Source organism: Chaetodon auriga, chromosome 6 (genome assembly GCF_051107435.1).
Source record: "Chaetodon auriga isolate fChaAug3 chromosome 6, fChaAug3.hap1, whole genome shotgun sequence".
NCBI classification, from domain to species: domain Eukaryota; kingdom Metazoa; phylum Chordata; class Actinopteri; order Chaetodontiformes; family Chaetodontidae; genus Chaetodon; species Chaetodon auriga.
The window spans coordinates 11,618,066-11,632,122 of record NC_135079.1 but is presented as its reverse complement, the minus strand read 5'-3'; the positions used below and the strand labels follow the sequence as shown (position 1 = coordinate 11,632,122).

Below are 14,057 nucleotides of genomic sequence, written 5' to 3'. Positions count from 1 at the left end.
TGAAAAAAAGACAAGGCCGTAACAGAAATTCAGTTTATAACAAATGTTATCCATGCGTACATGAACACCGTTTACTTCACAGTTAAAAATCAAGGATTTAATAAATACCTATACAAATGTTACTGTGATCACTATTTTTTAAGTAGCTTTATGAGTTCTTCCAGCTTCATGGCAGTCTTAATATCTCCCTGGATTTTAAGTCTGCCACTGGTGTAAGCGGCAAATGGTCGTAGCTCGCCCTGGAACATGGCCAGAAGGTCGCTGTCACTCATACTCAGTGACACATCTGGCTCTCTGCACAAGGACCCTGCTCCAGCTGCACCGCTACCTACAGAGCACACACACAGCAGTGCAGATACTGATGAAACTGTGCAGTTGTTTCTGTTGACCTCGAACATTTGAGTATCATTAAACAGATTTAGCACAACTTCATTTGCTGGCCTGAATTAAAATGGTTTATAATTGTGACATATTTACAGCAAATATGAACCATCACCTTGGCTCAAATCCACGTAGTAACTGTGATGCTGTCCGTCTTCCGAGGTGATGTCAAACTGGAAGCAGGCCCCAACCTGGCGGACCAAAGTTTCAGAGAGCAGGAGCTTGACGCCACCGAGCAGCTCTTCAACAGAACCTGGTGTGGTGGGGGCACTGCTGAGCTCATCTGTAAAAGTGATGCTGTCCTCTGAGGAGTAAAAGCCACAGATGGATTAAACAACAGGATCATAATGGATAAACGTTGCACATAAACTGTTGCGTGTGTGCGGCGCCGTACCTCGTTGATGCTGTGAATTGCCACTGTGGCCCAGAAAGTGCATGGCCAACTGCTGAATGGGGCCAGTGAGACCCTCCAGTCCAGGCACAGAGGGAGGCATGATGAGGGGTCCAGAGGGGCCTTCATCTGGTGCTTTAAGTAATGAGCCCAGGGTGAGCTCTACCCTGTCCACCTCCAGCCCCCAGTGCCGAGTCAACTCGTTTATGTCCATCTGTACCGAGCAAGAAAGGATGTGAGTGTGACGTGACACAGTGAAAAGCCAGCAGAGAGTAGCTCCAGTGTAGTCTCACCGTGAGATATTCTCCCAGTTTCACTCTCTCAGTTTGGATCTCCCTGACAGTCTTCTTGACCAGGCTGTGAGTCAAAGTATTCTGTGCCGTCATCCTGGTTGAGGCGTTCAGGTCCTGGACTGATACTACTGACATGACAGGGTTCCAGATCCTGAACTGAATGTCTGCTCCGACTGACAACACACCGCCGTCCTGAGTAGTCACCTACAACGGGAGAATTACATTTCATTTGAGTGCTGTTAATTTAATGTTTGTCACAAAAAAAAATTCTATACAGAGATCTCCTCTTCATTCTTAAAGCTGGTGTTGACGCAGCAAAATTCACCGGGTGAGACTGAATGAATAGCTGACAAACGCTGACTGCTCACAAGGAGTGTCTTGGCTCCACTGAGGAACAAGTGACATGAGCTTGACACCTCTCCTCTCTCTGAAGTGTATGGGGGAGAAAGACTGAAAGGCTAACCAATGTAGACATGAGAGGGAAGACACAAGACTAAAAACAAAGCATTCAGCACACACAGTTCTCCCAGTATCTGTTTACTGTCTCCACTTTCACACTGAGCAACAGTGCACCAAGAGTGCCACCTGCAGGACAAAATAAATCACACACGACCAACAGAAATGCTGATTTAACCAGGTGCATGCTGGGACACCTCCTTCGACTGTCTAGGAAGACCTTCCTACCCCAACATGTCTTCATCACTGTCCTTATTATTGGAAACTGTCTGTCCTGCTGCCTGAAACTCACACACTGAGGTAGTTTGGCACCGCCTCCGGGAGTTGAACAAACTGTCCATCACAAGAGCAAAGTAATGACAAATGGGGTATAGCTTTTTACCTGGCAAGGAGGGATGTTGAAAGCACGGGTGCGTAGGTCAACTCTCTGCCACTGGTCAATGAGGGGCAGCACAAGGACAATACCAGGGCCCTTTGGTGGACACACTCGACCCAGACGAAACACTACTATCCTCTGGTAGTTTGGCACCGTCTACACACGACACAAATCACAGCTGTTTGTTTGTTATTCTGAAAAAGTGAGCAGGCATGCTGTGGGAGATACTGATGAGAGACAGTTTCAGCTTACTTTCAGTACAAACCACCCTGATATGGGAAATGTTACAAAGGTGCAGATGTAGACGAGGAAGATGACGACAAGGTTGCAAATCCAGGACAGCCATCCTTGGGAGGTATCTTAAAGAAAAGAAGCAAACAAACAAAAACAGAGTCTCGGTCTTCGAGGATATTTTCAGTGAACCAATCATGTGAGGACCTGTGCTACCTGTTAAAACTGCTGGATGGACTCACCTGAGTCACCTGAGTAATCTCAACAATTTTAACATAAAAGTGTGTATTACAAGGGGCTCAGGAAACACGCTACTGAACTGCATTATGGGAAATGTAGGATCCCGTGTTCTTGAAGCAATTTAAGGATATCTCATCCTCTGCAATTTTGTCCATTACGTGCTATAATATGTAGCATGGTGCATTTGGGCCCATGTAGTACATGTTTTATGTATTTTATTGAACTTTTTTCTGTGCGTGTGTATTGTGTTTCACCTGGCTGCTGGATAAATTTCGCCAGGGAACAATGAAGTTAAAGGTTATGTTAGCTAGTTACCTACCAGTGAAGCTGTTTCCAGACACATCGGGCATGTTGTCAAATGAGAGTCCTCTGTGGTGGCCGCGCTGTGTAAAGCCATCAGTGCCCACAAACAAGCCAGGAGTCCTCGGACTTGTGGAGTCCCTCTGCGGGAGCGGCTGATAGTATTTGTTAAACATTGTTCGGTAAAAATTGAACTGCTATTTCTTATTTAAGTTCATATTAGTCTCCGCTATAGATGCCTGCAAAATCCGCCTGGTTGACGTAAATAAAGCAGTTTTGACGACTAAAATGCAAGAAGCTTTAACTAATTATCCGAACTAGCTAGCATAACGTTCTTCCGTGTTTTGGTGCAGCTCTTCTTCCCGGTGTTTGACTTTACAAGCGGCTCGTTTTAATCATTAAATGTGCTCATTACCGCCACCTAACGTTACCGTAGTCCAACTGGAGTTTCTATTCCAGGACACATAGCCACAAGTTGATTAACCTTTCTCATTTATGGCGTCCTGTTTCAGATGTTTTGGCAGTCAAATGTTACTAGCCTGGCTGGTCAGTCAAATTACTTATTTTATGTTATTTATTTATTTATCTTTTTGGCCAAGGCCATGCAAAGTTCCCCAAGGATGCCTGACAGTATCCACAAACCCTGTCTCAAAAGAAAACTGCAGCTTGTGTCTTTTAGTGAGCTCTTTAGACATAATGAATGTTGTTCTGTTGTCCAGTAGATAAATCATATTACATCCCTAATAATTTTGGATTTTTGAGGCCAATTTTTTCTTTGAGGTTTTTTTTTATGGTAACATGTTGTTTCTCCTTTTTTGTGTCATGGCCTCCACATACCCTGCAGCCCCCCCTCTCTCTCCCTCTCGCTCCCTGTGTGAACAACACAGCACCGTTTCAACATTTGATGTGTTGTTTTGTGCCATTTTCAATTAAATGTGGGGTTTTGAATGTTTTGCAAATCATCACATTCTGTTTCTTTTTACATTTTACAGCATCCCGAGTTTTTTGGAAAGAAGGTTATATCTGTAAAATAAATGCTATTAATACAATTACCAGGGATATTCTGCATAGTGTCTGCTTTTAGCAGCATCTTTTTGTAATATGTCTTATGTGTTCTCTTCTGTTTCTGTACAACCAAATAAAAAAGACCAAAGACAAACATACTCATGAAATACAAGTACAAAATTTCCAAATTTATTTTGGACAACCACTTCAAACCACATTCAAAACACTTGTCCTCATTTTTATAGACTATAGCAAAAATGTTTTTCCTCCCATCTAAGTACCAACAATATAATTTGGTATTTCTGTGGTTCATTATAACAAACATTCAAATATTTACAAAGAAAATTGTGCAATAATAACTGAATTGCTGTATACTTATTTAATTAAAAAGCCATAAATATGAAATATACAACCAGAAAAATGTTCCTTGAGGGCAGGTTCATTGTGGTTTCTTAGCAGGAGTCCTCCGGCTTCCCTCAATGCTTGTTTAGTTTTTAAACATGTCACACAGCAGCTTCTCCATGGGTGTGCTGCCAATGGTCCTGTGAAAGTACAGCTGCTCTATTTTCTCAGAGCTCACGAAGTGGAGGGACGGCAGCAGAAGTAACAATCTCCCAAACCTTGATGGACAGGAGCAAAGAGGACTGAACTTCATGTTTCTACTCATGACTAACTTCAAACACACCAGATGCTCTTATATTTGAGGACCTTCTCAGGCTTACCTTGAACTTTGGCTGGGGTATACTGTATGGATGTGTTGACCTAGCAACACCTGTGACTGGTCCTGAAGATTCTCCACCTGCTCTGGGTCTTTGAGGCTGCGTGTCTCTGCGAGTCAAACAGCAGACATTACTTACAATGTCCATTTAATAACAATGCATATTGCTGAAGGAATTAAGACCTACCTGGCTTGAACAGCACAATAGCTTTCAGGCAGGCAAACTCAGTGGGGTCAACAGCCAGGGCCTTGAAGCGATTGAAGACCTCTTCCAGGATGCGCAGGTCACCTGTGGGGAGGCTGATCTTGGTCTGCTGTGTGGGAGAAAGTTCTGGTAAAGACAGAAGAGGACAGCTGCCCATAGGGAGGGACCACTGGATGGCACACAGGAGGAACATCTCACTCCAAGCTTCCTCCAGGAGAATCACCTGAGGATATCACAGAAATACATAAGTTTCACACATGATTTATGTACGAGTAAATCAGTTCAGTAAATATACAAAACACATGTCAATCAGTCTCACCTGGTCTCGAAATGGCAAGTGAGCAAAAACAGGCAAATTTTTTGCCCACTTGACGGACATGAAGAGGAGTCGTGCCGATGTCTCATAGATACTCTCTGAACAGCTGGAGGTGTTGGGGGACGTGCGGCAGTCAGAGGGGGTCCGATCTCTCTCTGAGTCATTGGTTGTCACGTCAATATTCTCCTCCGCTGTGTGTGAGAAAACAGAAGAATCGCACAAGTGTTTAGGCTACTGTCACGCTTATTGCATCACCTTTAAAGACAAACCCCACTTATCTAAGCAGGCACTTGCTATGTTGACCTTAGATAAACTTGCCATATGACCTCACCATCCTCAGGCTCCAGTTTTGCACAGGTCTCTGCAGTCAGCAGGCTGACCATGAAGCGGTGGCTGTTATTGGGGTTGCTGCAGGACTGTGTGGTGGCAGAGGTGGTGACAGAGGAAGTGACCAGAGGTCTGCAGATGACTGACGAGTAGGCGGCAGAGGAGGTGAGCTCCCGTGTGGTGGCTAGGTGCTCCTTATTCGTGTCCACACATATAGAGTCTAGGCTGACATGCGCTGTGCTTCGTGGCTGCCGCTCATTCTGCACAGCTGTCAAAGGGAAAGGTAAATAATGTATCATCTGAAAACAGGTGAGGCTTTAGATCGTCTGTGCCATGACAGGAACTTTTTCCCACCGTCTTTGTTCATGCCAGCTTGGAGACACTTCTTAAGCCGACAAGCTTGGCATTGGTTCCTATGAGCCTTGTCGACAGGACACCTGCCAGTTCCAGCCTGACACCTGTGATGTTGACAATAACAATGAATACTGTGCTAAAATACAAAGAATTCCATGTTATACTAGCTGCATTTCTCGCTTATGCACATGGCATAAGAATTCTGCTCACCTGTAGATGAGTCTCCGTCTCACACTGCGCTTGAAGAAGCCGCTGCAGCCGTTGCAGGCATAGATGCCGTAGTGTTTACCACTGCTTGAATCAGAGCACACTTTACAAAGCAGGCCTTGGCCAAGCGCTTTACCTGGGACCGAACTGTTTTCTGAAAAGAGCAGGCAGCAGAAATAAAGGCTTAGCATTGCTTCACACTCCTTTAAGGATCAACAGATCCTTTTTTTTTATCAAATAATTTATTTATTTGTTCTGTCTTTTTTCAAAAAAAAATATTGGACATTATCGTTGCAAATGTGGAAAACCTCAATGATTTTCAGGGTTCAAATAAATACATCTTTTTTATTTAATTACTTTGATGATGTAATTTGCTACAGAGAAAAAGATCTGAAAGTTTTCCTTTGTAATTGTTACAACATTTATACTGTACATGTATTCATGGCTCACCTGCTTCAGTTTGATCTGTGAAGTCACTGGAGTTGTCGGAGGAAAACATGTTGGCTTTGGTCATGTGGTCCTCCATTCTGACATGTGCTCTAATGTCGGAACAAATTTATTTTAGACAAATGTCAGATTACTCCCAGAAGTATTTCCTCTTCTGTACAAAGTGTTTTTGGGGTAGTTGCCTGCCTGGATCAAAGTATTTTTTCACATGAAGTCTTGACACATGACAATGCCCCCAAATCACAGAAGACGCAGAATTTGTAGTTATTTCTACTAAAGCTTGTAGTTATTTCTTCAGAGGTCATCAGCCAGTTAGTCCAGGAATGCTTGATGATATTGATCCAGCGCTGTTGGAGCCCTTCTCTGGTAATTTCTGATGCAACAGGGGGACAATACGGTTACTACTCCTCTTCTTCTGTCCTTCCCGCTGCCAGAATGGGAGTGCAAGCCTGAGTCGTCTGGGGGCTTTCTGGAGGAAGACAAGGAGATTAGCAACAGGCGCTGCGTAAGCAAATGCTGATTTGTCATCCTCTTAATCTTTACCGTCTATAGGGGTAAATCAATCAGTCACACCACTTACAGGCATAAGTGTATTCAACAAAAGTGAAGATATATTCTACCCCTCACCCACACTGCTGTTGGATGACTTAATAAATCTGGCAGCAGCATAGTAAGGTCACCAGTGATCCAGACTGTAGCTGGAATCAACATCATCATGTTTACCTTGTTTAATCTTTACCATATCTACGTCTATTTTGATTATTCATTGATATTACGAGAGTATAATATTACAAGAGAAGCTAAAGAAATATATGTGTACCTGCAAAGATGCTTCACATGTTCACCTATTCTAAATCTGGTGATGCTGGCCCACATAATCCTCATCAGCTACTGCCCATGTTTTAGAAGTTGTCTGCCAGTCAACAGGTTTGACCAGTCAACTAATCAACCAAAAGACCATCACAAAACACTGCAATATGGATTATTTGTCCTACCCATATGTTCCTCACCATCAGGTAGTGGGGTTAACAGGGCAGTTAAGACGTTCCCTCTGTGCCATATTGATCCCGTCAGTGACACTAATGGCCTCAGGAGAATGCAGCCACCCCAAAGTAGCTTAACCTTCCATGAAATGTGGTCTCCTTCTTGGAGGGGGGTCTCGAAAGGGGGTGATGAGAAGAAAAACAATTAGTGCAGAGATTGAAAGAGCAGCAACAAGTTGACCCTTAATTCCACTCTTCTGCCATATGGTGACTGCTCTCTGGAGCCTCCGTCTGCCTAATTGGTGGACCAAGTCTACAACTACTGGAATCATGCTAGAGCAGTAACTGTATTATTGCATGTGGTTAATCAGCCATTTAATCAGATCAAAAGTAGCAAAGACACTAAAGATACTGATGTCCCGTGTCCACAGCACAGACTGTTTTCTGTGATGTCTGTTATCCTTCTTAAGTCACTTTTGATTGTAGGAAAACAACACAGCATTGAAACAGAGGTCTTTCTGTTAGCCTGAACTGGTGTATAAAAGGATTACCAATGAGGGTACACACACACACACACACACACACACACACACACACACACACACACACACACACACACACACACCTGTTGTCTGAACCAGTTTCACAATCCTGAAACGGAGATAAAGAAGTTTCGATGTGGAGTGTCAAAGGCTTCAATAGTTGCAAATGGGGAAGTACATACGACCCAGATTCTCAAGAAAGTTCAGACTCAACTGTGTTTGAAACATGTTGCTGGCATCAAAATCAGAATAAGCAGATATTTACAAAAATCAATGAAGCTGATGAGGTCAAACATTAAAGATACTGTCTTCGTCTATGTCAAAAAGGATCAGCAAATGATGACATTCTGTTTTATTTATGTTTTACAGTGTGTACACACTTTGCTGAAATTGGGGTTGTAGATATAATAATAGTGTGCATGTCACAACCCCTCCTCTGTGACCCCTGCCTGCTTGTTATGTGTTTTTGATATTTTCAACCTCTCTCTCTCTCTCTCTCTCTCTCTCTCTCTCTCTCTCTCTCTCTCTGTTCACCTGCCCATCATCAGGGATCAGCACACCTGCCTGCCATCAAGCCATTAACATCTCCCTACAAAACCTACATCCAGAGCCAGTCCCTGCTGCATTGTTGTGCTCTTCACAGTTTGTTGGTGTGCCATGCTGCAAGCTCTTATGCCAGTCAATTTGCCTGTCTGTCTGCTGGTTTGCCTCACTTGTTCCCCCTGTTTCCATGATTATCATCAGTCTACCAAAACCACCAGGCATTTTACATCCGAAGGATCTCTTTCTGCCAAGCCTCCTCCTGGATTATTCCCCCTCACCAACCAGCCACCATCTCACCATCCCTGCCTGTCTCACAATAATTATAATTATTAATAATTCTCTTCTCTTACCTGCTTGTTCAGTGTCTGTATTTGGGTTCAGCGTTGATTTGTGACTATGCAGTGAATTGACTTTGTATTATGCACCTCAGTAAGACAGTATGCTATCACCTGTGGAGAAACTGATCGCAGGTGTATTACAGTCATCTTTATACTGGCTTATAGTTAAAGTGCTGCTGATGGTAGTTCATAAATAGGTTTCTGATATGCTTGAGTTTGTTTAGTTTTACTTCAAGTAAGAACAATTCATTTGCATATAGATACAAACCAACCTCTGAAGGAACTCTAATCATTTTATTTCCTGCACCTTTCATTAAATCCCTGTACGGTACTTAATTTGCTGTATTAAATTAGGACAAACTCTTGTGTTTTGTTTTACTTGATTTTATTCTTATTGTGTTTGTTCATTTTGTTTGAAGCTGTAATGCATTTCATTGCTTTATGTAAAACACTTTAAACTGCTTTGCATAAAGTTTTTTGTAAATCACTGTGTGTTGAAGGCGCTAAACAAACTTACTTTGCTTTCCCTTGTGTACAACAATTTGACTAATTTGTCTGGCATACATGCCCGAGGCAAATGACCCTGTCACAGTTTGCACAGGGCAGCACGCCTGGCAGCTTGGCCTACAGCACTTTGTATCCAGACTGAATGTAAAACTATTTAAACCAGTTAAATAGATCAGACATCAGAATTTCTCAAATGAATCTTTAGTAACTATTTATGGTCTGATTTCACTTACCAGCTAATTCTGTCTGTGAAACTGTAAAAATCAGAATCAAAAAAGAAATGTTTGTGAAGAGGAATGTGACATTTGACATGACAAACACATGCCACATGCACACTAGCAATTGCTTTTATACAACGCTGCATGCTTGCAGTATAAATTACACCATCTAAACCAACTCTGTGGATAAGCCTGAAATATACATTTACACTGACCTAAGCAGTACTGAGAATGGTAATCTGGAGCCCCATATCAGATTACCTAACAAAGGTGTTACTCACATCAGGGGTGACCTGATTATCTTGTTCCTGAAACTATTAGACAAGAAATTTTCATGCTAGGTGCACGCAAAACAGTCATCTTTGAGAAAACTGATTGGTTGGATATTTCACACCATTTCAAATCTGAATCTGATCAGTGATAATACCTTTACACTGATATCATATGGATCGTCTAATTTAGTTACACATAAGTGACGCATAACTTTATGTACCAGTCCTTTTTTTGGACGCCTGACTCTTCAGTTGTTGGCATGGGTGAGATGCTGCTGCCATCAGCAAAGTGCTGCTTTGAGGTTTTGCCCGGCAGGGATAACTGTCACACTTCCTCACTCCTCAGCTCTGTGATTACTGTGCAGATGCATTCAATCTTTAGCAGCTCGCTGCCGCGAGCTAACTGGACGATTATGTATTTAGCGGAAACATTTATGATGACGGGGCCCTGCAGGTGATTGTACGCACGTCACTGGTAAAACCCTGGCCCAGTTGCTTGGCAGATCAGACAGATCAGCTCTTCATTAGTGCAAGAGTGACATTACTTTTCCACATATTTTCAAATATATTATATATATACTGTACACACATATATATATATACTATGGTGAGCAGCAAGCACAAATGTGCAAGGCATAATTTTATTGTCCTTCAGAGGATGCCCTTGAATGCTAGTTCACAAATATTTGTATCAGTCTAAGCAGCTTTTTGATATAATCTCCTTGAATGTCAGCTGTTGTCAAAGAGTGAAGTCAACTTTTAAAGTTGTTGCTGTCCTATTTATGTGCAGGTAGCAGGTGCTTTAAATTGTAAGGTAGAAAATGTGTCATGTAAGATGCATTTCTAATGAATTCATTTATTTTTTATTTGATTTTATTTAATCATGAGCTTTGAATTCATAACCCTCATGCAACTGACTTTTAGGACTATAATCAAACAAGTTATATAGTTAGACAGCTTTTAACATACAAAAGAATGGAAATCTAAATTCTCATTTAAATTTTGAAAAAAATAAATAAATAAATAAATAAATAAAACCTGAAAGCTAACCATTTTAAATGAATAAAGAGAGTAAAATGTCCCACCAGGATAATCTTATGCCTGCCTCTAACAGCATAAGCTTCTGTTTCACTGCACTTCACATGTCTACCTGATTCCATGTGGCTGCAGAGACTGGTTAAGCAAGCTTGTGTCCTTAAGCTTTGTGAGGTTCAGTTCAGCATTTCCTGTGGTTCCCCCCAAGTCAGATGAAGTAGAAGGATTGAGGTGTCAGCACTATGGCTCCCAGGGATTGCCCCGCCTTGCCATCTGCCGCCACTGTTGTAATCCACACAATGAGAAAATCAGTTGTCTCAATCCATATCAAAGTCATGTCCACTCAGTTCAACAGGTAAATTAACATCGCTGACACTGTAAAATCCATGTAATCGCAGACAAAGGAACAGAGAAGCTTATTTGGTCTTCGTTGGATGGATAAAATTCTAAATAAATACCAGAAACCTGAATGTAAATTAACACTGGCATGATTACATCGCTTCAAATGTGAAGTTATTTACCTTTCTAACTGATACTTTTGTCATACTATTATCCTTCTGCCCTGTTTTTGTAAGTATGAAAGTATTAAAAAGATCCCAACATGCTCTAAAGCTCTAATGGAGCAACATTTTAAAAAGTGATGTTTCATATTCAGTAACAGCAAAATAAATAAATTAAAACAACCGCAGAGGTCGTGTCAGTGCCTCCATCAAACGAAAAGTCAGCTATAAAATGTTTCTCTCTGCTCATTGACAGAGGTGACGGGACAGAAACAGGTTCTTCTGTTTGCTGTGGTTTCCAGGAGGCTTCATGTAGCCATTCACAAATTAAGATGAGTTAAAACAAGGACTTTCTGGCCATTGTGAGAATCACACTGTCACACCTTTCTAGATTAAGATGTCCTGGTTCGCTCCACTTGAAACTGGCCGAACAGTGGGGGGCGCTGTGAAGTTCAGTCTGTGTAACTTCAGCTTGAGGTTTGGCGTGACAGATCTTCTGTATCTGCGGGGAGTCGTGCTTCACCTGTAACTGCACAGATAATACTGAAATCTCGCAGCATCACAGCAACATTGTCGATCCTCCTCTAGAGGGAGACAGACGTCCTTTGACTGTGTCATAAAAGTGTGAACAGAGGACCCCAACCACCGGCCCTTCGGTGCCGGCCCGCACGAGAGACTGGACAAAAATATTTTATTGATCATCAGAGTTTGAAAGAAGCTTTATTTTGAAAATCAAGTGCATCCGCCTGTGTCTCAGTTTACATGTCAAAAACACACACACACACACACACACACACACACACACACACACTAATAATAATAATAATAATAATAATAATAATAATAATAATAATAATAAGAGTTACAGGAAGTCAGTGCAGAGCAGCTAAAAGAGGAAAAGGCCAAATGATGAGACAGAAGAAGAAGAGCGTATCTTCCAAGAAAAAGAAAGCTGCATTTTTCACTGCGGTCTTAAAATACGGGTTTATCGCTTCAGGTGATTCTCACGCAGCAGGCCCGCTCTGCGTGGCGACAGGCCCGCACATGAGGCGATGAAGCCTTCTCTTGAAGAGAAACAAGCGCAGGGCTCCCACTAATTACAACGACTACATTCAGGGTAACGGTGAGTTGTATTTTTAATCATTTGTTTTGTTCGTTTTTATGCGGCAAATCCGGCAAATTATTGCTTTACGTGCTGATAAGAGCTGAGTAAGGCCACAGCTGATGAGTCAGAGACGATGTGTGTGTGTGTGAGAGAGAGAGAGAGAGACTGGCGCATTTCTGGATTGACATATTACAGTGCAGTAACATCTTCTGGGACACGTTCATCCTAAAATTAGAACCACTTTGGTTTCCGTCCTGCTCAAAACAATGTCACGGAAAAATAACAAAGGATATTTTATTGATTGCGGAGGTAACTAGACAGTGATTGGTTGGGTTGAAAGGAGCTGGGAAGACACTTTGACTGAGAATCACAAAGATGATCGGGTAATATTTTTCAGGTGGGACATGGACTGGAGGAAAGAAATGGCCTCACAAAAGCAATTCCCCTGTCTTCAGGGGTTGTGAGAGTACCATGGGCAGTGTTAGGGGTTACTGAGTTAGTGAGTTACAAAAGTAACGTGTTATGTAATGCATTACTTTTTTTGCAATAGCATGTAATGTAACCTATTACTAACAAGATTTCAGTAATATTATTACAATTACTGTATCACATGTGTTACTGCTTACTATGAATTCCTGCACTCAGCTCCTATCAGCGATGTGAAGCCTTTAATGATATGTAACACAGTGGGGGTCATCGCTGCAGCACCAGCTTTCAGCAAACTCCGTGCAGAAGAGGTCATTGTGTGTGTGTGTGTGTGTGTGTGTGTGTGTGCGTGTGTGTGTGTGTGTGTGTGTGTGTGTGCGTGCGTGTGTGTGTGTGTGTGTGTGTGTGTGCGTGTGCGTGTGTAGAAGTATGCCTTTAATCCCATTCGAATTCTCTTTGATGTCATCATCGTTCTAGAATGTGCTCCTCTTATACATATATATATATAGGACTAACACCTTGGCAGACACACTGTGGACCTGATCAGTCTGTAAATACTTCTCCTCGTTAGTGATGGTTCTTCTCAACTTTGTGATACCCGTGGCTTATGAAGACATGGGGGGAATTTCCATCACTTGTGGACGTGGAGGAAGACTGCTTTTTTTTCTTTTTGCATTGTAACTGTAGTTTTATGACTGGCAGGCTTAACTTTCATCCATTGCTTTAGGTTTTATAGATGCAATATCCTAAGTACACCATCACCGTATTTTCCGGATTATACTTCGCTCCGGAGTAGCGAAGTTGCATTAGTCAAAAAATGCGTCATGAAGAGGGAAAAAAAAAAAAAACGTATATACCATATTTTAGTAGAAGTCGCACTTATTTTCATAGTTTGGCTGATCCTGCGACTTATAGTCAGGTGCGACTTATATATCAAAATATATATCATTTAACATGTTTTAAATGTTAGTTGAATACTGACTGACATGAACCAAGGAGTAAACATTACCGTTTACAGCCGCGAGAGGGCGCTCTAGGCTCGTAACAACTATATGCTGCTCCTGTACCACTGAAAAAATTCACTGAATGCTGAATGCCAAGTCTGACAGCCTCACAGAAGAGGAGACGGCGCTCATCTTCCCACGGAGTTGGCGGAGTTGTTCAGGAGCCACATTCAATGGACTCAGTGATGTGGAATGAGATCGGGAACTTGGTGAACTTGCTTACCGGTAACTTGCTTGTTGGACTTGCTGGTTTGTTCAGCCTCCCAGGTATGTTCTTCATGCTATTGTGTAGCTGAATAACAGTGCGACTTACATGTTTTTTCCCTCTTCATGACGC

The 14,057-nt window shown here is 42.1% G+C and overlaps 2 protein-coding genes across 3 annotated transcripts; both read right to left on the bottom strand.

Moving 5' to 3' along the window:
* Positions 1-8: 8 nt before the first annotated feature.
* On the bottom strand, positions 9-3,032 carry stoml1 (stomatin (EPB72)-like 1). Its single transcript, XM_076733728.1, has 7 exons — positions 2,688-3,032; positions 2,150-2,256; positions 1,904-2,053; positions 1,066-1,269; positions 776-986; positions 497-685; positions 9-328 (listed from the first exon to the last, which is right to left on the bottom strand). Exons 1-7 carry the CDS (start codon positions 2,842-2,844, stop codon positions 132-134), a joined length of 1,215 nt encoding a protein of 404 aa, XP_076589843.1. The 5' UTR covers positions 2,845-3,032; the 3' UTR covers positions 9-131.
* Positions 3,033-3,846: 814 nt separating this feature from the next.
* On the bottom strand, positions 3,847-6,667 carry LOC143322325 (photoreceptor-specific nuclear receptor-like). 2 transcript variants are annotated; one of them, XM_076733452.1, is made up of 8 exons: positions 6,251-6,667; positions 5,804-5,954; positions 5,594-5,697; positions 5,244-5,507; positions 4,916-5,103; positions 4,579-4,819; positions 4,396-4,501; positions 3,847-4,317 (listed from the first exon to the last, which is right to left on the bottom strand). In XM_076733452.1, the coding sequence occupies exons 1-8, from the start codon at positions 6,324-6,326 to the stop codon at positions 4,161-4,163; spliced, it is 1,287 nt and encodes a 428-aa protein (XP_076589567.1). In that variant the 5' UTR covers positions 6,327-6,667; the 3' UTR covers positions 3,847-4,160. The 2 variants fall into 2 exon arrangements, with proteins under 2 accessions (XP_076589567.1, XP_076589568.1); XM_076733453.1 differs by having other exon boundaries at positions 3,847-4,293.
* Between the last annotated feature and the right edge of the window lie 7,390 nt (positions 6,668-14,057).

Bases quoted from the DNA above. Each gene is read 5' to 3' on its own strand.
- LOC143322325 (XM_076733452.1), bottom strand. From the start codon at position 6,326: ATGGAGGACCACATGACCAAAGCCAACATGTTTTCCTCCGACAACTCC. The intron at 5,955-6,250 runs GTGAGCCATGAA...TGCTCTTTTCAG, and splicing joins CACAGATCAAACTGAAGCAG to AAAACAGTTCGGTCCCAGGT. The intron at 4,502-4,578 runs GTAGGTCTTAAT...TTTGACTCGCAG, and splicing joins TATTGTGCTGTTCAAGCCAG to AGACACGCAGCCTCAAAGAC.
- stoml1 (XM_076733728.1), bottom strand. From the start codon at position 2,844: ATGTTTAACAAATACTATCAGCCGCTCCCGCAGAGGGACTCCACAAGT. The intron at 2,054-2,149 runs GTAAGCTGAAAC...TGTCGTGTGTAG, and splicing joins CAGGGTGGTTTGTACTGAAA to ACGGTGCCAAACTACCAGAG. The intron at 1,270-1,903 runs GTAAAAAGCTAT...CTCCCGTTGTAG, and splicing joins TCAACATCCCTCCTTGCCAG to GTGACTACTCAGGACGGCGG.